General features: G+C 55.1%; 1 protein-coding gene across 1 annotated transcript in view; it reads left to right on the top strand.

Moving 5' to 3' along the window:
- The window catches only part of ADAMTS10 (ADAM metallopeptidase with thrombospondin type 1 motif 10), a 56,085-nt gene extending 31,107 nt beyond the window's left edge, over positions 1-24,978 (top strand). Inside the window, exons 11-25 of the mRNA XM_064637658.1 lie at positions 195-336; positions 3,996-4,103; positions 7,606-7,751; positions 8,705-8,768; positions 9,479-9,581; positions 14,193-14,326; positions 15,514-15,637; positions 16,118-16,198; positions 17,487-17,650; positions 18,292-18,418; positions 19,890-20,019; positions 20,556-20,760; positions 21,396-21,572; positions 22,156-22,312; positions 23,264-24,978. Of these exons, the coding sequence (XP_064493728.1) occupies positions 195-336; positions 3,996-4,103; positions 7,606-7,751; positions 8,705-8,768; positions 9,479-9,581; positions 14,193-14,326; positions 15,514-15,637; positions 16,118-16,198; positions 17,487-17,650; positions 18,292-18,418; positions 19,890-20,019; positions 20,556-20,760; positions 21,396-21,572; positions 22,156-22,312; positions 23,264-23,373 (1,972 nt within the window). The 3' untranslated portion in view covers positions 23,374-24,978. The remainder of the gene's footprint in view (positions 1-194; positions 337-3,995; positions 4,104-7,605; positions 7,752-8,704; positions 8,769-9,478; positions 9,582-14,192; positions 14,327-15,513; positions 15,638-16,117; positions 16,199-17,486; positions 17,651-18,291; positions 18,419-19,889; positions 20,020-20,555; positions 20,761-21,395; positions 21,573-22,155; positions 22,313-23,263) is intronic.
- Positions 24,979-25,526: the final 548 nt, after the last annotated feature.

Here is a 25,526-nt window from a genome sequence, read left to right as displayed (position 1 = left end):
TTCCCAGCCCAGAGCACACAGGTAGAAGGATTCCAGAGCACTTTCTCAGCAGTGGTTCTGCCCAGAGGAGACCCAGGTTTATCCCCCCAGGCTCAGCTCTGTGCAGAGCAGGGAGTTGCACTGCTGATCCTCCACCTCAATGCCCTCCCTCCCACGAGCCTTTCTGAGCTCTGATTCTCCTCTCTTGTTTCCAGCTCTGGGATGGGACTGTGCCTGAACAACGCTCCTCCCAAGCAAGACTTTGTGTACCCCACAGTGGCTCCAGGCCAGGCCTACGATGCAGACGAGCAGTGCCGCTTCCAGTACGGAGTTAAATCTCGCCAGTGTAAATACGGGGTAGAGAGCCTTCCTGCTTTACTATCGGTTCCCAGGGGGTGGAGGATGGGGGGACAAGGACAAAGGGATGTGGGGCTGTTCCTCTGCAGCCCCATCACTTTGCTGTCCTGCCTCAAACTGGCATGTTCTCTGTGAGCTCGTTGACTTGCTTCCCTCTGAGAGGACAGAGATGGTTTCCCGTCCACAAAGGTTGAGCCCAGCTCTATTTTGGTCAGGTTAATCAATGGGAAGAGGTGTCTTGCCTCTGCCTGGTGCCTTGGCTACTGCTGGTCCCCAGGCCAAGCTGTGTTCTCCTCATCCAGACTCTGTTCACAGACATATTCTCCATAGTCCTTGCTAGAAGTCATTGTGCTGCTCAGTGTGCTCCTACAAACTTAGGAGGAGAACCATCTTTCTTCCAGGTGAGGTGGAGCAATATGCTGTAGGTACATTTGTAGGTACAGCTGCACATCTAAGCCTCCCCTGGTAGCCCCTGGTCTTTGGACCCAGCAAACCACTGAAAGGAAAGGGTGTTCCAGGAGAAAGGAGTCTTCTTGGATCTCAGCCTAACATTTTGTTGTTCTTAACCTACTGAAGGCTGGCAACTGTCTGAGCAGAGTGATGAGGGGAAGTGTCTGTGCTGAAGGGCTGATTGAGCTCCTTAACACATCCATGTTCCTCTAGAGAAAGCACAGGCAGCAGTGTTGTCTAATGGATACATATTTTTTCATGGAAAGGGTAATTAGGCATTGGAAGGGGCTACTCAGGGAGGTGGTGGAGTCACCATCCTTGGAGGAGTTCAAGGACATGGGACTCAGTGCTCTGATTTAGCCAAGGTGGAGATCAGTCACAGGTTAGACTCAATGACCTTGGAAGTTTTTTCCAACCTTAATGTTTCCATGATTCCATGTGCACCCACCCCAGTCCAAGCCCTGGAAAGCTGTGAAGGAGGAAACATATCAGTCCAGGATTTAGCTTCTCTTAAAACCATGTAAGCACAAGCCCAGCTCTGCCATTGAGGTGAACCAGGTCATCACTTTGAACGTTCATCTATCTATGGTTAAACACTAAACCACCTCCTGGTGGTCTCACCAGCTCATCCTGGTGAACAAAGAGCAAAGTTTGGCTCTCCCAGGCCCAAAGCCTATTGGATATGAGGCAGATGCAGCAGGAAAAGGCTGGGTCCAAATAACATGGTCGTGGTATCTGATGTCAGGTGATACCAGCTGGGGTTTGTGCCCCTCCTGAGCGGAGCCAGAGGCAGGGAATGGAAGCTTCCCACGTTTACATGCCTGTGTCCCAGCTGATTTTTAACTGGGGTGGACACTTCCTGTGTATACACAAAGACCACAAAAGCACAAAATGTCCTTGTGATGACCCAGCCTGTCATGAGTGTGGCTTGGGACAAACCCAAAGGGCACAAGGGCTTGGGTAAATCCAGGTAAATGTGTGAGTCCACCCATGCTGTGCCCACATAAACAACCTCCCTTCCTCCTCCATGCCAGAGAGAGCGGATGATTAATGGGAATAATAAGGACAGAGAGAGCAGATGTCACTGATTCAGGGCTGGGCTGGATGAGGCATTGAGCACCCTGGTCTAGTAGAAGGTGTCCCTGCCACAGCAGGGGGTTGGAACTGGATGATCTTTAAGGTCACTTCCAACCCAAACAATCCCATGATTCTGTGATTGAAGGTGGAAAGTCACCAGGAAGCCCTTGGTGACAGAGGGAAGGGTCACCCTGTGGCACTCCGCTAGTCCTTGATAGCCACACTTCAAATCCTGGGTCCAGTTTTGGGGCCCTCATGACAAAAAAAACCTTGAGGGGCTGGAGCGTGTCCAGAGAAGGGAATGGAGCTGGGAAGGGGCTGGAGCACCAGGAGCAGCTGAGGGAGCTGGGGGGGCTCAGCCTGGAGAAAAGGAGGCTCAGGGGGGACCTTCTGGCTCTGCAACCCCCTGACAGGAGGGGGGAGCTGGGGGGGGTCGGGCTCTACTGCCAGGGAACAAGGGACAGGAGGAGAGGGAACAGCCCCAAGTTGTGCCAGGGGAGGTTTAGATTGGATATTAGGGAAAATTCCTTCATGGAAGAGGTGGTCAGCCATTGGCACAGGCTGCCCAGGGCAGTGGTGGAGTCACCATCCCTGGAAGTGTTCAAACAATGTGTGGATGTGGCCCTTGGGGACAGGGGTTAGTGGTGACCATGACAGTGCTGAGGTAATGGTTGAACTAAATGATCTGAGAGGTGTTTCCAACCTTAATGATTCCATGATTCTATGACAGTGCTGGGAGTGCATTACTAGCAGCTGGGGCAGTTCAGGTTCTGCTGTCAGACCTCCAGAGTTTCCTTCATTGATATTGTGAACCTGTTTAATATTTCATGTAAACCTAAGTCATGTCCTAAGTCATGTCAAGCTGCTCCCTGAAAAGCAGCAAGTTTTCCGTAGTTTTTTTTCATTAGGAATAGGAGCAGGATGGTTACTGGGCAAGATACGAAGGAAACTGGATTTTGGGTTTTGCAGTTTGCAGGTGTTGAAGTCCAGCCTGGCTGGTTGAGTGACACAGCAGGTCCAAAGGGTCCGAATTTTCTGATTTAGCTGTCTCTGACACAGACCTAACTTTTGGGTGGGTCCTGGAACAGCCAAGGGAAGATTTGTGTTTGCTGAAGCTCTGAGAGATCAGGATGGGCTGAAGCTCAGGATCTGTGGCTCAGGAAATCTCCTGGAAAGACCTGGAGTCCTCAGCCCAGTGTCACTCATTGGACCCAACTGCACCAAGCAGAGACCAAGAGCAGAAGTGCCCAATTCTGAAGCTGCTTAAGGGCTGGCTCAGTATCTGGAAAATCTTCCAGAGGAGTCTTCCCTTTGGGACTGCTGGACTGGCTGGAGATGGTGGAGGTGCTTACACTGTGAGCTGCAGTGGGAGGTGACAGATGTGCCATGTTGATGCTCCCAGAGAGTCCTACATTCCTGCAGAGGCAGATCTAGGTCCATATGGAACAGGGCAGGTGCTGGGAATGGGGCCCTTGTGCTCATCCTCCATTGCACAGACCCAAAACTGGGAATATTCCTCATCTCTGTGGCTGTCTGGGCTTTGCTTTTACACCTTGAGACAGTTTCCCTCAGTGAGAGTGTGAACCTGTTAACACTTCCAGGTATAACCTAAGTCATGGTAAGCTGTTCCCTGCAAAGCAGCAAGTTTTCCATAAGTTATTTCATAAGGAATATGAGCAGGCAGAAAACTCAGCTGTGGATTTTAGGTGTCTCCCCTGGGGAGGGAGTCAGGATGGTGGGATTAGCTCAGACCTCCCTGGTCCAAGGAGAGGTGCCCTTTGTGCCACATGGAGCAGGTTTGGGCTGGTTGGGGAGTTGGCTCTGGCACCTGAGCTCAGTGAACTTCCACATCCAGAGAATCCCAGGCCTGGGAGAAGTGTTTAAGATTAGTCTAGAGAAGGGGGTGAGCAGTCAGGGTCCCTGGGGCAGGATTTGGTCTCCTTTTACCCCCACTAAGCTGAAAACACTTGTGTCCTGTGTCCCAGCCCAGCTGGTGCCTCCCAAGCACACTGAGGTGCTGCTGTACCAGCCTTGCAGGCCCTGGCACAAGCGAATCCTAACCTTGGTTTTGTTTCTTTGTCTCTTCCCTCCTCCCTCTCCCCCCCTCTCCCCCAAAATCTCTGTCTTTCCAGGAAGTCTGCAGTGAGTTATGGTGCCTGAGTAAGAGCAACCGCTGCATAACCAACAGCATCCCCGCTGCTGAGGGGACCATCTGCCAAACCAACACCATTGAGAAGGGGGTAAGGCAGCCCAGGGCACTGCAGAGAGTTGACAGGGAGTGGTTGAATCCTCTCCCAGCAGTAACTGGGATTATTGTTTGCACTGGGGAGTGAGGAGTTGATTTAAGAGCACCCACCAGCCTGTCCGACCCTGCCTCCCAGTCTGGAGCCATCCCTGCCCTCCCCGCTGCCATGGAGGGAGGCTGGGATGGGCCATGGAGCCCAGGGACCCGTAATCACCCCGAAGGACAGTTCAGCTTGGGTAGGGCTGGACCATGGAATATGTGCAATACTGGAATATGGAATATGAAATCCCTGCTCCAGCAGCTTCTTGGTCTCTCTTGAGGCACAGTAAAGTGACCTCAAACAACACCATATTCCTTAAATGAACATCTTGTCTTCAGGTCTGCTAGGATCTCCTGGCAGCCCTGAGAAAAAAGGGATTTTTCCCCCAGTTCTCCCAGGAGGGACAATGGGTTTGTAACATGTTTTCAGAGGAACTTGTGAAAAACTGGCTAAATATGATGAAACCTTTGTTTTTCACACTCAACTGAGAGAGAAGGGCAGGATTTTTCCTGACCATATATTTTTGAACTTGAATTTTGACTTGACTGCTCATAGAACTTCATTCTCTGCTCCTCCTACACCCATTTGCACCAGTATAAAGCAAATGGGTAGCACTGCTAAGACAAAGAGCCTTTACAAAGTGAATAATGGTTGGGACAATAGAGAATCAGGGCTGGGACATTCCCAATTCGATGGATGTGTTTTATAATTCCTGAGAAATTCGAGAAAATTTTCAAATCCTTAAGAAGGTGGAGAAGCTGATGTGCAGGAACAAGGATGTCTTTGACAAATTCATTATTCTTTGTGAACATTTCTCTGAAAATTAGGTCAGAGAGGAGCAGACAGCTCCTGGGGCTGGACACCCTCCTACTGCACACTCACCAGAGACAATGGCATTTTTTTCTTCCTAGTCATCTCTTTTTACCAGCTTTTCCCACTTTTAAATCTCCCTTTTCCACCCACTTACAAGTTGTTTTATAACCAGGGTTCTTCAAAAGCTTTGAGAGAAGTGAAGCAGACACAGCCCCCCAGAACTCACAGGAGCTATTCCCAGTGATTGACTCAGTTCCCTTCCTGGGCTGCTTCTTTTCCTTTTGTATTAATTCATATTTTGGAAGTGATTTGATATCCTTGGGTGGAAGAAGATGGACCTTTGTGTTAAGTTTCTGCATTGCTGGAGCTCCTGGCTGGTGGCCTCCAGACCTCAGCCCTTGGCTGGAGCAGCTCTCCAAGGTCTTTCCTAGCTTCTCCCTTTCTCCTGGGAAGAGCAGAGGGAAGGATCAGGGTATTTAAGGTATTTCAGGAATGCAAGATTAAAGGAGAGATTGAGTTCCTGTGCTCTGACACCCAACTGGGGAAGCAGTGAGGGGGGAAGGCTGAGACAAGTTCTGCTGGATGGTGGCTGTGCCCACATCCCAGACCTCTGTTGTTTCCTCCTCCAAAATTCTCCCTGTTTTGTTTTTTTTATTAACTGATCTCCTGTGGTTGTTTGGCTCCACCTTACCCAGAACCCACAGAGAGTGACTTCAGGTCTGGATCCTGCTGCCCTCGAGGTGCCCCAGCAGCCTGGCAGGTTCAGCATCCTGCTGGTTCCTTCCCTGCCTGGTTTGCTTTTCCTTTGTATTTTTGTTTTAATTTCCATTAATCCATCACTTATCACCCAGGTTATGGTCAGTGTACCCTGTGAGGATGCTTTTCTTTACATATCCTCTCTCCCCACGTGCCCCCTACTCACATCTGGTCTCTCAGCCTGCACAAGTCCATGTTTTCCACAGGAGAGGGAGCTGGGATCTGCTCCTGGAGCAAGGACAGAGCCCATCACTGGCTCACAGAATCATAGACTGTGCTGAGTTGGAAGGGACCCATCACTGGTGCTCTCAGGATCCCTGAGTGCCTGGGGGTTTGCAGGGGCTGGTGAACTCCTGGGCCCTGCCTGCAGAAGAAGGAGCCCCAGTCCCTCTGGTCTGGAGCAGGGAACTGGTCAGGCTGTGCCTGCAGAGCATCTCCTCCACCTGGGATCCTCCTTTGCAGAGCTGCTGGTGTGTAGGAGGTCTCTCCTGCACATTCTGGGAGGCATTTTTTCTGGCTGGCTGGGCTGCCCGTGGAGATCTTGGCTCAGAGGGAGCCGGGAGAGGCTGTGCCAGCAGCTCCAGGGTGGGTTATCAGCCCCTGGAAGGAGCACACAGCAGTTTCTTCCTTCCTGGGATTATCTCAGCCCCCAAGGCACAGTGTGGGCTCCGTGCCAGGGGAATGGCAGCGGCTCTGGCACCGTCCCACTCCTCTGGCACCGTCCCACTCCTCCCATCACTGGGGACTCCAGGGGGTGTGGGACGATTTCCAGGGCCGAGGGAAATGCTTCCTAGGCAAGTTTCCATGAGCATCTGTCTCCCAGTAGGACGGGGACAGGCAGGTTCTTTAAGGATCCTCAGTAACAACAAATTGCAATTTAAACGTTATTTTAACCTGGGCCCTTTGCAGGTCAGGTTGTTTTAACACATTAACCACAACTTGAGAGCCCAGTGCACACAAAGCTCACTCTGTCCTGGGAGAGAGCAGCTGGAAGTGGAGGTGTCCATGTCCCCCAGGGATCTTGGCTCTGCCCAGCAGCAGCAGCTCCAGTCCAACTCCCACCTGGGAATTACTGCCATGAGCTTTTGTAGGCAGTGGGGTGTGTGCTCTTAGGTGTCCCTGCTCACAACACTGGTCACCCTGATTGACCCAGGACCCTTTTAGAGGAGAATCCCAAAATGCTTTGGGTTAGAAGGAACCTTAAAGCTTATCCAGTTCCACCCCCTGCCATGGGCAGGGACACCTTCCACTACCCAGGTTGCTCCAAGACCCATCCAACCTGGCCTTGGAGACTTCCAGGGATGGGGCAGCCACAGCTTCTCTGGGCAACCTGTGCCAGTGCTTCACCACCCCACAGAGGTGGGGATGTGACCCCCTTGTCTGTGGCTGCCTGTCCCATGGGATGGTGCCCCGGGGCCTAGGAGTGGGGACACTGGTTCCAGCACCCCTGCAAACCCCAAGTACACTGTACAGAGCTGGTGACAATGTGACTTGGAGGAGAGGGTGCCCAGGGAGAGGTGAGTGCCCTGTGCCATGGAGAGCTCAGCTGGTCAGAGAATGGTGCTAAATAACTTCAACGTGGTGGGTTCAGTCCCTGTACAGACCATTCACATAAGAGTTGGATCTGATGATCCCTTCCGGAACATTATAAAATAATATATATTAAATATTATATATTTAAATAATAATATTTAAACTCAGAAGTTTCTGCGATTCTGTGATTCTGAAACTTGGCTCCAAGGTGTGTGCAGCTCCAAGTCCAGATTTCCCAGGATCAAATTGCATCCCAGCCCTGAACTGTCTGCCATGTCCGACGGAGGTTGGGGAGTACTCTGGGAGGTCAGACCATGTGCTCAGGGTGTTCAGAGCTCTCTCTCTCTCTCCACAGTGGTGCTACAAGAGGGAGTGTGTGCCTTTTGGAACCCGACCTGAGGGTGTGGATGGAGCCTGGGGGTCCTGGTCATCCTGGGGGGAATGCAGCAGGACGTGCGGCGGTGGCGTGTCCTCGTCCGTGCGCCACTGCGACAGCCCGCGGTACGTGGGGGTGCTGAGGGGGTCAGCCTGGCCCTACCATGGCCAACACTGCTCAGTCCCATGGAGAAGTGTTGCCTAAAATCAGAGAATAATTCTCTGGGCTATTTTGGAGTACTGAAAGGCAAAAAGCACTTCTTTATTGCGGTGCCGATGGTACACAAGAATATTTTGCACACGCCGATTACAGAGGCTTTTACAACTTTGTACTATCATCTAATTACAATATCCAGTTTCTAATTACAATATTCTGTTTCCAATCACAATCTTTGGGCATCACCTCATCTGTTGCACCCACTTCCAAAACCATCCCTCCCATAGCACCGCCCTCACCATGCCCCTGCCACACCTCAAATTTGACTCAGTGGTCCTAAAAAGACTATGCCTTCATCTTCTTGTCTTCCTCATCTCCTCTGACCCTTTTGGAATGGTTTCAAGGCCCCTGAGTAGCTTTGGCTACTTATATCAAGTGTTAGGTCTCTTTCTCAGTACATTTTTACAGGTAGAAAACTTCACCTCATTAAAATCCCTTGTCCTTTGAAATTCTTAACAAGGAATGTTCAACAGCACTTTTAGAAATCTTGTACAAAGCTAAAGGTACTAACAAGCTGTACTAAAACCTTATAAAATATAGATTTTAAGGTATCAGAAGGTACAGCCAGGTGCCTGTGCAGGTCTCTGCTCTGCTCACGGCTCCTGCATGTCCTGTTTTCCCAGCAGCTCAGTGCTTTGTGCTGGTGTTGGATCCACAGCCACAGACCCAAAAACACTTGTGCAACCCCACTGTGCACATCCAGCCCAGTGTGTGAGCCCTGCTGGAGGCTGCTCCTCCTCCCAGCCCATCCAGGCAGGATCAGCAGGGTTGGGAGAAGCCATGGTCCTCCTGCAGACTTGGGGCAACAAACACAACTCCCTGCCCCGAGCTGGTTCCACCATCTCATTCCTGGTTTTGGCAGGCCCACGATCGGAGGGAAGTACTGCCTGGGAGAGAGGAAGAGGTACCGGTCCTGCAACACCGACGTGAGTAGTGCTGGGCTGGCAGGGCTGTGTCCCAGCCAGGATTTGGGAGCCCTTCCCACACAATGCAGGGTGTTATGTGCAGCTGTGGGACCCACAGGAAGAGGAGGAGGCTGGGGGAGGCGAAAACAGGGTGTTCCAGCAGCAATCCCACAGGGGGGAACAGCGAGCAGGACCATGCACGTCTGCGAGCTGCTCCAAGGGTGGGTGGTTCGTACCTGTGGGGCTTCAGCATCAAGAGAGGCCCAAAAAGATAGAGAGGCAAGGGAGGAGAGATCAGAGGGTTCCAGCTCTGACATGGCAGGGATGCCTCTCACACACTCCATGAGTAGCTCATGAAATGCCAGGTAGGACTTTGCTTCCCAGGGCTGAGGGTTAAACCTCAAGGGGAGCAGAGAAAGAATTTTGCTGTAGGGATGATCAGTGAAGCTTTGGACCTGGGGAGTGGTAGTTTTAACTTCCACAGGCTGATGGTGAGGAAAATAGAGGGTTCTATTGCTTCCCTGGGCTTCCAAGTGACACATCTCTGTCAGAGCACCTGAGTGCTGTTGGTCTTAAATCATGTCCAGCTTTGCAGGAGGGATTCTCCTGCTGTCCTGCAGCAGTGCCCAGTGTCAGGGCTGGTGTCCCTATCCTCCAAGGGCTGGTGTCAGTGTGTCAGCAGCCCAGTGAGGCTGCCCCAGCCCTGCCCTGACCCCTGGTTGTGTCTCCAGGACTGCCCACCCGGCTCCCAGGACTTCCGAGAGCTCCAATGCGCCGAGTTCGACAACGTCCCCTTCCGAGGAAAGTACTACACCTGGAAAACCTACCGTGGGGGTGAGTGCTGGGCTGGGCTGGGCTGGGCTGGGCTGGGCTGAGCATCCCACCTGGAAAACCTACAGTGGGGGCGAGTGCTGGGCTGGGCTGAGCATCCCCCAGCTCAGACAGAGCTGACTTTGCTCTCTGTCACACTCTGGAGGGATGGGTCTTGTGGTCCAAGGGGTCTGACGGACAGTTAGTCAGGATTCCCACTAGCCCAGGGCCCGCAGGCTGCCCTTTCTGTGCTCCTGGGATGTGCTGCCACCCCCTCACCTGCCTGTGGATTGATGTGCACCCCTCCAGGCATCTGCTGTCCCCCCATCCTGGGTCGCCTACCCCTGTGCAACCTCCCCTTAAGTTCCTTGCTCTGCCAGAACCAACTCCAGCAGCACCAGAGCTGTTCAGCTTCTTCCCTCAGGTCTTGTTTCCTGAACTGCTGAGGGAGTAAAGAGGAGGATGGACAAGAGAAGGGAGTGATGGTGTCTGATGGGGAGGAAACAGGGCAGGCAGGTAAAGCTTTCAGCTGCTGCACAGGTGAAGGGATGGGAGCTGGTGGATCCTCCAAAGAGCAGCAATTCCCTCATCCCAAGAGCAATTCTGTGTCCTGCAGAAGGTCCAGTGAGGAGAGGGGGTGGGAGCAGGCCCCTGTGGCAGAAATCTCTTAATAATGAGAAGGAACAGTGAATCTCCTTCATACAGTTAATGAACTTGAGTGGGGAAATCCTCCCCAGCTGTGTAAATAACACAGCTCCTGCAGCTGGAGCAGATGTGCTGAGGCTGCAGGGGATGGATCAATAAAAATAGAATAATTGTGAAGCAGTAAGTCACACAAAGACCCCAATGGATGCCAAGGTGCAAGACAGCCCTGCAGGCTGGAGCTGCCCTCGCTCAGACCTCTCTATTGCCCAGGCATGGCCCCACGGTGGGAGTCCAGGGAATGGTTGGTCCAACATCAGCTCTTGAGTTTTAACCTGATTCTGACAAGGATTTTTGCTTTGGCTTTTAAAAAGAGCCCCTTTCTCTTTCTGCTTCAGCTCCCTCTGTCATAAAATAAGGTAACAAAACCTGTCCCCTTCCCAGGAGGCTACAAGTGTTGGCACATTCATGCCTTGAAGAGATCTGGGGATTCCCTCTCAGCTCTCCAGGTTGTCTGTGGGGAATGATCATCCCTGCAAGTGTTCAAGGCCAGGTTGGAAGGGGCTTGGAGCAACCTGGAATAGTGGAAGGTGTCCCTGCCCATGGCAGGGGGTTGGACTGGGTGGTCTTTGGAAGTCCCTTGTGACCCAAACCCCTCTGTGATTCTCTGATTTCAGCAGCATCTTCACATGCCTGTGGGATTTCGTGATACTTGGAGTCATTTGGGTGTCAGAGGTACATCTATGGGGGAGGTGCCTTGCACCCTCTTATCTTTCCCCTTGCCACTGATGGTTTGCTGCCAGGCCCTGTGTTTCTCCCTTGCAGCCCCTGTGCCATCAGACATCCCTGCCCAGCTCTGGGGAGGCGGTGAGGGCTGATCATCACCTCCCTCACTCCCTCTTGGGCTCTTCCAGTGGTGCCCAGAGAGCTCTGGTGTGGTGGGTGTCACTCCCTCCCTCCCCACTGGCACAAGCAGCCCCCCAGGATCCGTGTTGGCAGCCTCGTCCTTGGGCATTCCACCTCCAGCTGACAGCATATCTGCTCCTCAGGTTATTTTTGGGCACTCTTAGGGAGCTGTGTTCACCACCCTGATCCTCTGCTGAATCCCTTCCCCCTCTCAGCTCAGCATCCCTGAGCTTCCCAAAAAGGTGCAGTGGCTCAGGGCTGCTTGTGCCCTTTCCCCATCAGATGCTTGACCCCATAATTACTGGGGAAATACCCTGGGCATGGAGCACCCCCACCCCAAGACAAGGAGTTTGGAGGGGGAAGGCACCAATCCTGCAGGGAATTTGGGAAGGGAAGGAGCCACCCACTGACACCGCTGGGTCACCGGCACCGAGGTCGGGCTGTGCAGGGGCGGTACAGCCTGTTTTCCTGGCGCTGATTTCCAGTGCTCCCAGAGCCCAGACCCCGGGAGTGGGAGATGTTTGGAAGAGCTGAGCTCAGCCTTTCGGAGCTCAGCAGTCAGCAGATCCCTCCTGGAATGCGGCTTTGTTTGTTTGTTTGTTTATTTTGCTCGGTTTGCTCAGTTGTTGTTCTTGCTCTTGGCGTGTGCGGGAGTCACACGGGGCAGATCCTTGCAGAAAACAGGAGATTGCTAATCAGAAATTGTAATAAGCCTTAATTCCTCTATGGGAGAGGACAGGCAGGAGGAACAAAACACACTGAGAGGCAGCCAGCTGGAAATATTCTATTTTAATAGCTGCATTAAAGATTCGAAGGTGTAACTGAGGCTGTGCTGACCTGGGACTACAAACCAAAGTGAGGAGTGGGGGGTCAAAGTCTGCAGGATGATGCCTGGCTGGGGGGGTTCACCTCTCCAGGAGCAGAGGGCTGTAGACCTGAAGGAATGGCATGAAGATGTTTCAGGGAGGTTTAAGATGGATCTCAGGGAAAGGTTCTTCCCCCACAGGGTGCTGGGGCACTGCCCAGGCTCCCAAGGGCAGTGGGCACGGCCCCAAGGCTGCCAGAGCTCCAGGATTGTTTGGACAATGCTCTGAGGGACAGAGTGGGATTGTTGGGGTGTCTGTGCAGGGCCAGGAGTTGGAATTGATGATCCATGTGAATCCTTCCTACTCAGGATATTCTCTAATTAGTGACACTGGCTGGGCAGTACCCAGGCTGGGAGGTCTCACTCGTTCTGTGGAAGTCGCTCTTCTCTCGTGGTCGTGAACACACAACAGGCTCTACAGAGCTTGTGCTGAGCATCCCACTCAAGTCCTGTGGATTCAGGCACTGCTGGGCAGCACTGAGCCAGCCTGGGGGATACAGAGCCCTCAGGCTCCCACCCTAAAAAGTGCAGCTCCCACCAAACCACCCACACGCTGGGAGAGGCTGGATCCTGGTTGCTGATGAAAATAATTCCCATCTCCAGGAATTTCAAGGCATGTTGTGCTGTTTCAAAGGATCTTTCTGGGATCTGGGCTCACCCTTAGTCAGTGTTGCTGTCATGGGGACACACAGTTGTCACTGGAGCCACCTGAACGAGGACCAGGTGACCAAACCACCCGACTACCTTTTGGCTAGCTGAGTGATGAGGACACTCCAGCTCCCAACAGATGCTGGGCAGTGGTACCAGTCTCCTTTCCTCTGGTGGGTGGGATAGTGACCTGGCTGCCAAGGGCAAATCCTGACTGGAAATTGTCACCAGAGAGGGTGTGCTGAGGACTGTTCCAGCCCTCAGGACATAGGTACTAACTCAGGGTCACTCTTCTCTCCACTCCTTCCTCTTCCACTCTCCCGCTCCCCATTTTTCTTCCATAAGACTTTTAAGTGCAGAAGTCCACCACCTGCAAGCCTTTCCCAAGTGACTAGATGAGGTGAGCCAGCAGGGACTCATCCCACATGGAGCACGAGCTCCCAGACCCCAATCTCACCTCTGTGCAGGGACCCCCAAGTCCAGGCTCTGCTCTTGGCTCTCAAAGGCAGGACAGTGGTGGGTGCTGAGTTCCCCCTGCTCAGCAGCTGCTTCCCAGGCTCCCAGACCTTCTCCAGGGGCTTGTCCAGGCATCCTGCTCCACAACATGCCTCCAAGCTGCTGAATTCCCCTCTCATGTCTCCTCCTGCTCCTCCCTCTTCCGGCTTTGCTCTTCCTTCCCCACAGCTGCTCTTGGATGCTCCCAGGCACAGCTGGGCCTCCCCTCCCCCTGCCCCTTTGATGTGCTGTATCCAGTTGCAAGTTTTGCAGATTTTCTCCCATCCCAGGTGCTTCCCAGCTCTGGCACAGGGCTCAGGACTGTTGCTGGTGCCTGCAGGAGGGAACTGCCACAGCTCAAGCTTCTCTGCCAGGGTCATGCAGGCTGCTGGGTCTCCTTGGGATGCTCAGGAAATGCAGAAAATGGCTCAATCCACACCAGCATTTGATAAAATCTAATGGCAGGAGAGAGGGAACTGCTCTGCTTTGGTATCTCCTTCCATAACTGGTCCCACATCCTGCTCCCAGGCACTATAAGCCAATATCCACCTATCCAGCCTCTGTTCCTTACCTGATGCTTTGGCGAGGGGTGTTAGGGAACAGATATTTTAGCAGTAACCTGGGCATCCTTTCTCCTTCATCCTCACACTGCTGTCATCATCTTTGCTGTGAAGGACTCAGTATCCACCAGCGTCAAACACAAACAAATGGTTGCTCTGGCCTAGTAACTGGTGTAGGAGTTGAAAAACTTGATTGTTCTGGTCTGGGAGCTGAAAAAACCCTTGGACGATTCACTGAAGAGGTGCTGTCTCAGTTTCCCTGTCTGTAAAGTGGGCACAAGGAGCTGTAACGTGCCAGAAGACCCAGAAAAGAACCAGTTTGTTTCCTTCCCTGTCACATCCAGCCCCTGCCTCCCAGGCTGTGCAGGAGGGACAGTGTCTCACCGTGGGTCGGTGTCCATCTGAAGGGCCCTGACACAGTGCCTCTGTGGGTCTCTGCTCATCAGGGACATCCTCCTGCATCTCCACATCTTTCCTCTCTCCTTAGCAGCACCATTTGACCCTCTGCTCCTTCCCCAGGGGGTGTGAAGGCCTGTTCCCTCAACTGCCTGGCCGAGGGCTTCAACTTCTACACGGAGCGGGCGGCGGCCGTGGTGGACGGGACCCCGTGTCGGCAGGACTCTAATGACATCTGTGTCAACGGGGAGTGCAAGGTGCTGCTGGGACCTGGGACAGAGATGGGGAGGCAAGGATAGACCCCCAGGCATGGGAGCACTGCCCTCAACCTGCCCACACGGACATGGCAGAGGTGGAGGGCTGGGAGAGCTGGGGGGGTTCACCTGGAGAAGAGAAGGCTCCAGGGAGACCTAAGAGCCCTTTCCCAGGCCTAAAGGGGGCTGGAGAGGGGCAGGAGAGCTGGAGAGGGACTGGGGACGAGGGATGGAGGGACAGGACAAGGGGGAATGGCTTCCTACTGCCAGAGAGATATTCCCAATATCCCACGGTTAGATGGGATGTTGGGAAGGAATTCTTGGCTGTGAGGGTGGTCAGGCCCTGGCACAGGTTGCCCAGAGAAGCTGTGGCTGCTCCATCCCTGGAAGTGTCCAAGGCCAAATTGGACTTGGAGCAATCTAGGATAGTAGAAAGTGTCCCTGCCCATGGCAGGGGTTGGAACAAGATGACCTCTAAGATCCCTTCCAACCCAAACCATTCCATGACTCTGATTCCCAGTTCCACTGGGGGGTAGGAGCTCACCCACACTGGGCTTGTGCCTGTCCTGTCTCCAGGCCCTGGGTGTGCACATGGGCCTCTGCACTCACAGCCTGTGTAGCCCTGGGCATTTGATATTCCCCTTGAAATGGGATCTGGAGGGGCCATAAAAGTTTAATTATAAGCAAGCACTGTGGGAGTGGCCAATGTCCCCCAGCAGGCAGACAGACAGACAGGTTCTGTCTATGTCTGTCTCCCTTCCTGTGTCTCTGGGATCTCTTTGTCTCCGTGGGGCTGAACACACTGTGGAACAGGAGGGGCATTGCACTACAGGTGCTGGTGACCCCCATGATCCCCCTCGGACCGTGGCAGTGGGACAGAGCCAGAGGCTCCACAGGGACACCTGAGCTGCAGGGACATGGCTTCCCTTGGGCTGCTGCAGCTCCAGCAGCTCAACACAGGCATCCCAACCTCTGCCTTATCCCACAGTCATGGGATTTCTGCCTGCACCTTCTCAGCCTTGGAGAGCCCCAAGGGCTGTTCCTGGAGAGGTGATGCTGCTGAGCACTGTATGGTGTGGTGATGGGTGTGAGGTGGAGCCAGGGATGGCCTTCCTGGGATGCTGCAGGTCAGGTGTGCGGAGGAAAAGGTCCCACCAGGATGGCTAATTCCCTGCTGCCCCTTCCTCCAGCACGTGGGCTGTGACCGTGTCCTGGGCTCGGACTCGAAGGAGGACAAGTGTCGTGTATGTGGGGGCGACGGCAGCTCCTGTGAGACCATCGAGGGCGTCTTCAACCAGTCCCTGCCAGAGGGAGGTAGGGAGTGAGTGGCCTGGCCAGTGTCACCCACCCTCAAATCCCCTCTCAGCTTCACCCAGGACAGGCAGGGACGTATCCCAGAGAAACACCCCAAGGGGTAGGACCGGGCTGCCATCAGGGAGCAAACCCGCCCTGTCACTGACCAGGCTGTGCCCCCCTCAGTGCTGGCACCCAAATCCCTGACTCAGAGCTCCAAACTCCTTCCCTCCTCCCCAGCTCACGCTGCCCTTGAGCCAGGCTTGGGAGTTTCCCGTGGAGATCCCAGCTCCACAGCACCTTCCCAGCACAGCCAGTCCCATCACAGAGCCCAAACTGCAGAGCCAGCAGGGCACTGTCCTGGTGCTCAAAATGCTCTTTCCATCATTTAGCGTTTCCCCAGGGATAGGAGGGGGCTCACTCCCACCCAGCCCAGGGCAGGGCTGGCTCTGGGCTCGGAGGTTGAGCATTCCAACTCACCAGCCCTGGGTTGTCTCACAGGTTATGAGGAGGTGATCCAGATTCCCAAGGGCTCCGTCCACATCGACATCCGGGAGCTGAACCTCTCCATCAACTACCTGGGTGAGATGGGGCTGGGGGTGCTGAAATCCCAGCCTGGCACCTCTTGCTCTGCCATTTCCCTGTGGTTAATAGGGTGCAGGAAAGGTCCAGCAAGGAGAACTTCCCACTGCCACCAGGGATGGGGCCAGGGCTCCCAGGGTGGGATTTGGGAGCAGGAGAGGGCCGTGGGGTCTACTGGCAGGGCAGTGTATCCCAAGCCGTATCCAAGTGTCCCCTCTGTCCCTGTGGTGCTGCCTCTGTCTTGTGCACCATAACTCTGAGCAAATCCTACCATTCTTGGTGCTGCCTGTGGCTCCCTGGCATTCCCCTCTCTCCCAGCTTATTGGGCTGGGCATTAAAAATAGACCTGCTCACGTTTTCCTTGGGCTTGATTTTCCAGCTACGCTCTCTCTTGCTTTTACAAGGAGCATTTTCTTTGCCCTTGTCTTCCCTTTCTGCCGTCCCAGTGGTGGAGGGGTGGGCAGGGTGGGCACTGCAGCGGCTCTGCAGAAGCAGGAGCCTTCCTGGATCGCTGGCACTGGTGGGATTTCGCAGTGGGATTCTCCTGGATCATCCCCCCAGCCCAGCTGGGGGATCAGACATGCCGACATCCCCTCCTTTTCGGTGTATGGGGACTCCTTGTGTCCATCCACCCTGGATCTTTGTGCTCTGGGGCACAGCCCAAGCTCCCATCGCTATCACCTGCTGTCATCAGGCTCTCCCTGCCCAGGATCTCTCCTGGCACCCGAGGTGGAGGGAGCATCCTCATGAGCACGAAGGATCCTCCCTGCCCCGGAGCACGGTGGCACTGGAGTCGTTGCCAGCAGCGAGTGACACAGAGCTGATCCCAGAGTGCTGGTGGCAGAGGGCGAAGGGAGAGCGTGGGAATGCGCTGGGGAAGGAGCGAGCGGTCCGATCCCCCTCTAGCGACTCGCCCGGGCAAGCACAGCCCGGCTCGGGCCAAGCTCGCTGCCTCCATCAGCCCCGGCAGCCGGGACCCCGTTTGCACAGCCGGATTTGAGCCTGGCTTCGTGGCCACAGCTTTCACACTGCCAGGTGTCCCCACACTCTCCCAGCAGCTGGCTCAGCCCCCCAGGGCACCTCCTTCCCACAGTGAAGTGCTGGGCAGGCTGAGATGAGACACTGATTTTCTGTGTGACCCTGACCCACACCCCATCTCTCCCCTCCCTGTAAGATAAGGCTGATGCCATTTACCCTCTGTCATAGCACTGCAGGTGAGAAGCACCTGGCTGAAGTTGGTCCAGGTGCTTCCAGCCCTTCTGCTGACCTTCCCCCCCTGTCCCTGCAGCGCTGAGAGGGGAGAGCGGGGAGTATTTCCTCAACGGGAGGCTCTCCATCGATCCCCCCCGACGCTTTGACATCGCTGGCACGACATTCCACTACAGGAGATCCCCTGAGGAGCCCGAGTCGCTGGAGGCCTTGGGACCCACCAATATCACCCTCTTTGTCATGGTTGGTAACATGGTTCCTTTGTGCCCCACCTGGTCAGGGCTAAAGAGAATTTGCCATGCTACGTGGGAGTTCATAGAATCACAGAATATCCTCAGTGGGAAGGGACCCACAGGGATCATCCAGTCCAACTCCTGGCCCTGCACAGACACCCCAGCCATCCCACCCTGTCCCTCAGAGCATTGTCCAAACAATCCTGGAGCTCTGGCAGCCTTGGGGCCATGCCCACTGCCCTGGGGAGCCTGGGCAGTGCCCCAGCACCCTGTGGGGGAAGAACCTTTCCCTGAGATCCATCCTAAATCTCCCCTGGCTCAGCTTCAAGCTGCCGGACCTAATCAGCCCCTGCCCTTGCTGTCTGGAGTAAAGGGACACAGAAATCAGAGGCAAATTGGGCTAAATTCTCAGGTCTCCCTCCCAATTTGCCAGGCTTTGGGATGATTTAATCCTTAAGTGCATGGGAGCTTGTTCCCTGATTGTGTCACCTTCAAAGGTGACTGGCTACTGTGCCAATTCTGAGAAGGACTGGAAAAGGGAAAGGGGGGAAGATTTCAGCTACCCTTGATTTAAGAGAGCTCGTGGGATGATCCAGATGGTCATGCTGGACTTCAGTGGCACTGATGCCTTGGTGGTGCCTTTCTCTGCAGGTCCTGGTGCGGACGGAGCCGCAGGGGATCCGCTACAAGTTCAACGCACCTGTTGGCAGGGACGGCTCCAACCAGTATTCCTGGCACTACACCCCATGGACCAAATGCTCCGTGCTGTGTGCAGGGGGTGAGGTTTGATCCCATTTTAGTTGGGGGGCATACATGTCTGCACTTCTGGGACTCCCACTGTTGTGTCTGGGCTGCACGAGGCAGAGCACGGACAGTGGTGTCTGCTCTGCTCTGCTCTGCTCTGCTCTGCTCTGCTCTGCTCTCAAGGAGCTCTTGGGTCTCTCCATGTTCCCACCCTGCACTCAGCCAACACAACCCTGTGGGCAGAGTGCCAGGGCAAACAACCTGGGGGCCACTTGCAGCTGGAACACGTGTGGGTGGTGGAAGTGGTGGGAGGTGGCATATCATAGAATCATGGAATGGTTTGGGCTGGAAGGGATCTTAAAGCCCATCTTCTTCCACCCCTACCATGGGCAGGGACACCTTCCACTAGCCCAGGTTGCTCCAGCCCCATCCAACTTGGACTTGGACACTTCCAGGGATCCAGGGGCAGCCACAGCTGCTCTGGGCAACCTGTGCCAGGGCCTCCCCACCCTCACAGGGAAGAATTTCTTCCCAATAGCCCATCTAACCCTGCCCTCTGGCAGTATCAGAAGCCTTTCCCCCTTGTCCTGGCACTCCAGGCCCTTTTAAACCCATTTACTTATGCAATGCATCAAATCATGGAATGGCTTTAGATCAGGAGGGACCTTAAAGCTCATCCTGTTCCACCCCCTGCCATGGACAGGGACACCTTCCACTAGCCCAGGTTGCTCCAAGACCCATCCAACCTGGCCTTGGACAATTCCAGGGATGGGGCAAGGACATATTGGTCAATCACAATAGTCCCTCTGGCCTCAGATCCACATGTATGTGAACAGAAACACCACTAGTGCTTCCCTGAATCCCTTGAGCTGGTTCCCATGGGGATCGACACCAAGGTTTGGGCCATGTCTTGTGGCTCTAGAGATCCTGGCTGTGAGGGACTGAGCTGGTGTTCAGAAGAGAAGAGCTTAATAATGTTCCCCGTTTAAAGCTCGGGGCCCTGACCTGGTCTTGTGTGCTCGACCTCAACCAAGAGTTTGTCTCCCTTTGTTCCAATTATTCCCCCCAGTGCTGCCCAGAAAATGTCACAAGGCCAAGGTTAGAACAGGTTTATTTGAGGATGAGATCCTTGGAATGCTTTGATCCTCCATCCTGTGACATGCCCTGGCTGGTGACCTTTAGATTCACAGATTTATAGAATCATTAAGGTTGGAAAGGTCCAAGACCATCGAGTCCAAACTGTGACCAATCCCCACCTTGCCAACTAGCCCAGAGCACTGAGTGCCATGTCCAGTTGTTGACACCATCATTTCACACCCCCAGTTTTTACTGGAGATGTCAGAGGAGGCCTTGGTGATGAATAGAAAAGTAGGTTAAGGCTTGAGGTGCAGGGACAAGTGGCTGATCTGTCACATCCCCCCACGGGAGCAGAGCTGTGGGGCCAGTTCCATGTGAGCCCTCACCGTCCTCCTCTCTTTCCTCCTTTGCCTCTTTTCTCTTGGCAGGCAGCCAGATCCAGTCTGTGGTGTGCAGGAAACTTTCTGATGGCTCAGCTGTCTCCAACCATTTCTGCAGCCCTGAAAACAAACTGCTGGAGAGGCAGAGGCTGTGCAACACCGAGCCGTGTCCCCCAGCGTGAGTCCCGTGGCAGGGAGCAGGTGGAGGGAGGGAGGGTGGGAAAGCCAGTGTGGAAGAGGGTGAAATTCCCCCCTGTCTGCCATTCCCGGGTCAGAGTCCCCCACCACAGCAAAAAAAAAAAATCCTGTTGGTCAGGTAATACACAAAATTATCCAATTATTCCAAAATTATTCCAAAGGATCCTTTTCCACCTTCTACCAGTTTTAAACCAGGATGACACCAATGTGTGAGACACTGGTAGGGTATCCAGGGGTGTTACTGCCTGGCTAAAGCAGCTCTGTTGCAGAAGAGAGGAAGATTTCTCCTCCCAGATACTCAGTGAGTCCCTCCAAAGTTGTCTCAGCCCATCTCTATCTGTCCTTGCCCCTCCCTTGAAGGGAAGGGGAGATGCGGAGGAACTCTGTGGTTCAACCAGAGCTGCCTGGGAGGCTGTGACCAGAACAGGACCAAGGACTGAGTGCAGGAGCATGAGGACAAGGACAAGCCTGGCCCACTGAGCTCCTCCCAAGCTCTGCTGTTTGTCCTGTCTCCAGGTGGGTGATTGGGAACTGGTCCGAGTGCAGCCGGAGCTGCAACGAGGGTGTCCGCACGCGCAGCGTCTTCTGCAAGCGCAAGATCTCCGCCACTGAGGAGAAGACCTTGGATGATGCTTCTTGCTCCCACCCACGGCCAAAGATGCTGGAGCCCTGTAACAACCAGACATGCCCTCCAGAGTGGGTGGCCCTGGATTGGTCAGAGGTAAGAGCCAAAGGAGGGACAGGGAGATGGGGAAGGGTCTGAGGAGCAGCTGAGGGCACTCAGCTGGTTCAGCTGGAGCAGAGGAGACTGAGGGGAGACTCCTCGGGGGCTGCAGCTCCTGCCGAGGGGAGGCAGGGACTGAGCTCTGCTCTGGGACCAGGGACAGGACCCAGGGAAGGGCTGGAGCTGTGCCAGGGGGGTTGGGATGGATCTCAGGGAAAGGTTCTTCCCCCACAGGGTGCTGGGGCACTGCCCAGGCTCCCCAGGGCAGTGGGCACGGCCCCAAGGCTGCCAGAGCTCCAGGAGGGTTTGGACAACGCTCTGAGGGACAGGGTGGGATGGTTGGGGTGTCTGTGCAGGGCCAAGGGTTGGACTGGATGATCCCTGTGGGTCCCTTCCAGCTCAGAATATTCTGTAATTCTGTGATTCACAAGAGCCCTCACCCCTCAGAGGGCCCTGGTCTATGAGGCAGTGTCACTCACCAGGTCAGAGCTCACCATAGAGAGCATAACCTGGGGAATGGTCTTGTAGCTCAGGACACAGAAGGTGGGAGGACACATCAGGGAGCCAGAGTTGCCTGTCTCTGCTCCTTGCTGGACCCCCTGACCTGTGCCCCCTGTGTCCCCTCCCTGCAGTGCACCCCGAACTGCGGCCCCGGCTTCCGCCACCGCATCGTCCTGTGCAAGAGCGGCGACCACAGCGCGACCCTGCCCACGGCCCAGTGCCACGAGGCCTCCAAGCCCCCCACCAGCATGAGGTGCAACCTGCGGCGCTGCCCCCCGCCCCGCTGGGTCACCGGCGAGTGGGGAGAGGTAGGGACACTCCTCCCCGTGGAAAACTCCCCAGCCCCTCAAATCCTCGTGCACATGAGGCTTTTACCAGCCAGCACAACCCCATGTGGCCACCACAACTATCTGGAACCCTGTGGCAGGGTTCCTTGCTCCCTCCTGGCTCAGAAGGCCATGTGATGGTGGCCCAAGGGCACAGCTGACCCAGGAGTCTCCCAGGTCTAGCAGGGCCCCGTGGAGGTTGTGTGAGGGCCACCATGGGTACCTAGGGTCAGCAGGGCTGTAGTGGCCCAGCTCCATGTAGGGCCACTGCTGGTCCCCCCACCACAGCCCAGCAGGGCAGCACTGACAGTCCTTCCTTCCCTCAACACCCCTCGAGCTGCAGGGTGACATTGGGGTGCAGGAGGCCTGAGAACAGCCAGTGGTTTAGGGCAGGATGGAGAGATCCTCACTGAGTCCTGGAGATTCAAACCAAGCCTTTTGGGAAGTGGGGTAACAGCACTGTCATGCCAGGAGGTCCCTGGGGAGGGAAGGGATCACCACACCCAGCACCCTTTGCACCTCCCAACACCCAGCAGGTGTTCCTAAAGCCGTGCTGTCCCCACAGTGCTCGGCCCAGTGTGGCCTCGGCCAGCAGAGAAGATCCGTCCAGTGCCTGGCCCACACCGGGCAGCCGTCCAGTGAGTGTGTGGAGGCCCTGCAGCCCCCGGGGATGCAGCAGTGCGAGACCAAGTGCGAGTCGGGACCCACGGACAACCCTGAGGGTGAGGGGAACGGGATCTCTGGGATGGGAAACGTAGGGCGCTGCCAGCTCAGGGGCTGCGTGGTATAGGGACATCAGAGCCAGCACAGCCCGAGCTGGGCTCTGGGGTGAGGAGACCCCATCCCTGGAAGTGTCCAAGGCCATGTTGGACGGGGCTTGGAACAACCTGGGCTAGTGGAAGGTGTCTCTGCCCATGGCAGGGGGTGGGACTGGATAGTCTTTAATGTCCCTTCCAATCCAAATCATTCCACAGAGTGGTTTGGGTTGGAAGTGGGGCCATTCTGTGTTCCAGTGCTGTCTCCCACTGGGGGACAACCAGGTCAACCTGGTGTGCTGTGACCCTGAGAAATGGAGTAACTTAAGGCCTTGATTTGAAGCCGTGGGAGGACACTGAGGGCACTTGGTGTGTTCAGCTGGACAAGAGGAGACTGAGGGGAGACCTCACTGCAGTTCCAACTGCCTGGGGAGGGGCAGAGGAGGGGCAGGGACTGAGCTCTGCTCTGGGGGGATCAGGGACAGAACCCCAGGGAATGGCTGGAGCTGTGTCAGGGCAGGCTCAGGTTGGATCTCAGGAAAAGGTTCTTCCCCCAGAAGCTGGTTGGGCACTGCCCAGGCTCCCCAGGGCAGTGGTCACAGCACCAAGGCTGCCAGAGCTCCAGGAGTATTTGGATGATCCTCTGGGGCATATGGTGAGACTCTTGGGAATGATCCTGTGCAGGGCTGAGGGTTGGAATCAATGATCCATGGGGGTCCCTTTCAACTCAGCATGTTCTGTGAGTCTGTGAACTGCACCTTGGCAGACTGAGGTTTTCAGCAGTGAGGTTCTCAGTAGCTTCTTCATCACAGCATCTTGCTGCTTCCTGGCAAGAACACTCCCAGGAGCTGGACACTGGGGTTCTCCTCACCTTGAGGCAGCTGTAACTCTGCTTCCTTCCCTCTGTCTCCCCCCCAGAGTGCAAGGATGTCAACAAGGTTGCCTACTGCCCGCTCGTCCTGAAGTTCAAGTTCTGCAGCCGGACCTACTTCCGACAGATGTGCTGTAAAACCTGCCAGGGGCATTAGGGACACAGCCTGACCCCTGTGGGAAAACTGGAAGGCAAAAGCTATGCTGGAGGGTCACCGAGCCGGGCCCTTCCTCTCAACCTGGGAATCTCCCCTGGCTCCAACACAGACACTGCTCGTGCTTGGTGGCCAGCGCCACCCAAACCCCCAAAACCAGCAACCTTCGCCCCCTGAGCTTCACGATGGCAGGTTCCCAGTTAAACCACTGCAGCTCCCAGCATGGATGAGCGGTGGGAGAGTGGGAATGTGGGCAGGGACATTACTTGAAGTTCTGATGTTGTTATTTATTAGTCGTGGGCCCAGGTCCTGCCAGTGGGGGAAGTGGCACCACTCACCTCATCCTGTTCCATGCCCGCGTCCGAGGGTACCACAGAGCACCGTGGTCTGTAGTGGGAGCCTGAGCACACCCAGGGGTGCTGCCATTCCCTCGGGATCCCAGGGGAGACAGGGAGGAGGGTCTGGGTGCCTTGGGTGATGAGCGTGGCGTGTGGCTCCTGAAGAAGAGCCGCAGTGGGAAGTGGGGTTGGAGCAGGAATTTTGTTTGCATCCTGTCACCTTGGGACCTGCAGCAGGGGAGAGGGAGCAGGTCACTCCACGGTGACACCAGTTTAGCTGGGAGAGGGGGGTTATTCAAACACTCATAACGACCTACTTTGATTGGGGTGTCCCCCTATTTTTCCTGTCACTTTTATGGCCATGTCTATTCCTCGAAGCACGAGTGTGTGCTCAGGGTTACAGTCACTTCATGGGCATCAAGGCCATGCTGGGCTGCAGGGAGCAAAGCAAAGGAGATACAGGACACGAACTGTCCTGCCACGGTGTCCCCATGGCCCTGACTCAGGACCAGCCTGCAGGTCCTGCCCAGAGAATGCCAAAGCCTCTGAGGCTGCTTTGCCTCCAAAGGTGCTTTACTTCCAAAGGTGCTTTGCCTCCAAAAGGTGCTTTGCCTCCAAAAGGTGCTTTTCCTCCCAAAGGCAGCCTGGCCATGTGCCACTGTGGCCTCGGGGTGCCAGTCCCAATGCCACCCGCTCCTGTGCCCACAGGAGACCTCTGGTGACGGAAAAAGAGCAGGCTTGACATTCCTCCAGGTCACCTCCTGCCCAAATCTGGGCCAACACGTGTCTTCTCCATGCAGAGGAGATCTGACTTCAAATCTCCAAAGCACATTCTTTCTGTTACCATTATTGTTGTTATCACTACAATTTTCAGGCCTTTCCACATCCCAAAGATGGGAAATCTCATCCAAAGACGTTTTGTTCCTTTAGGGTCATCCCTACAGTGCGGGGAGGGGTCAGCCTTCTTTCCCCAGAGCAAACCTCTGCACCCTCCCAGCCTCCCTGTGTTACTCTACCACCTGTATTTTAATTTTCACCTGCTCCTCGGCCGATTCGCAGCTTCTCTGGTGCTCAGCAAACCCTGCCTGGCTGGGGGTCCTCATTTGTCTTCCTTCCTGGTGCCATGTTCCATTCTGACATTTTGGTGAAGGGAGGGGGGTGTTTTCACCTTTTTATATAGATATATATATAATGAAAAATGTTTAACATACTAACTCTGAGGAGGAGCGACGTTAACGGCATGATTTATAATAAAGGAGTAGCTACGATCCCGGGCACAGCTCCTGCTCCCAGTCGTGTCTCATCCCCACACCACCACGATTCTCGTGCCGAAGGAGGGGGCTGGGAGCAGGGGAGGTTTTTCCCAAGGGACTGGAGAAGGTCAGAGAGGTGGAGATCCACGTGTAGGACCCCAAGGTCACAGAGACCCCGTGTTGGTAATGCTGGTCTGGGCCAGCAGGTCAAGGGAGAGGATTCTGCCCCTCTGCCCCCCTCAGGTGAGACCCCACCTGCAGAGCTGCTCCCAGCTCTGGGGTCTCCAACATCAGAAGGATTTGGGGCTGCTGGAGTGAGTCCAGAGGAGGCCACGGAGCTGCTCTAGGGCTGGAGCCCCTCTGCTCTGGAGCCAGGCTGGGAGAGCTGGGGGGGTTCACCTGGAGAAGAGAAGGCTCCAGGGAGACCTGAGAGCCCCTTCCAGGGCCTAAAGGGGCTCCAGGAGAGCTGGAGAGGGACTGGGGACAAGGGATGGAGGGACAGGACAAGGGGAATGGCTTCCCAGTGCCAGAGGGCAGGGACAGATGGGATACTGGGAAGAAATTC

The sequence above is a fragment of the Pseudopipra pipra genome, chromosome 27, assembly GCF_036250125.1.
Source record: "Pseudopipra pipra isolate bDixPip1 chromosome 27, bDixPip1.hap1, whole genome shotgun sequence".
Lineage (NCBI taxonomy): Eukaryota > Metazoa > Chordata > Aves > Passeriformes > Pipridae > Pseudopipra > Pseudopipra pipra.
Note: the sequence above shows the minus strand (reverse complement) of the source record. Positions and strands in the feature narration are given on the sequence as shown.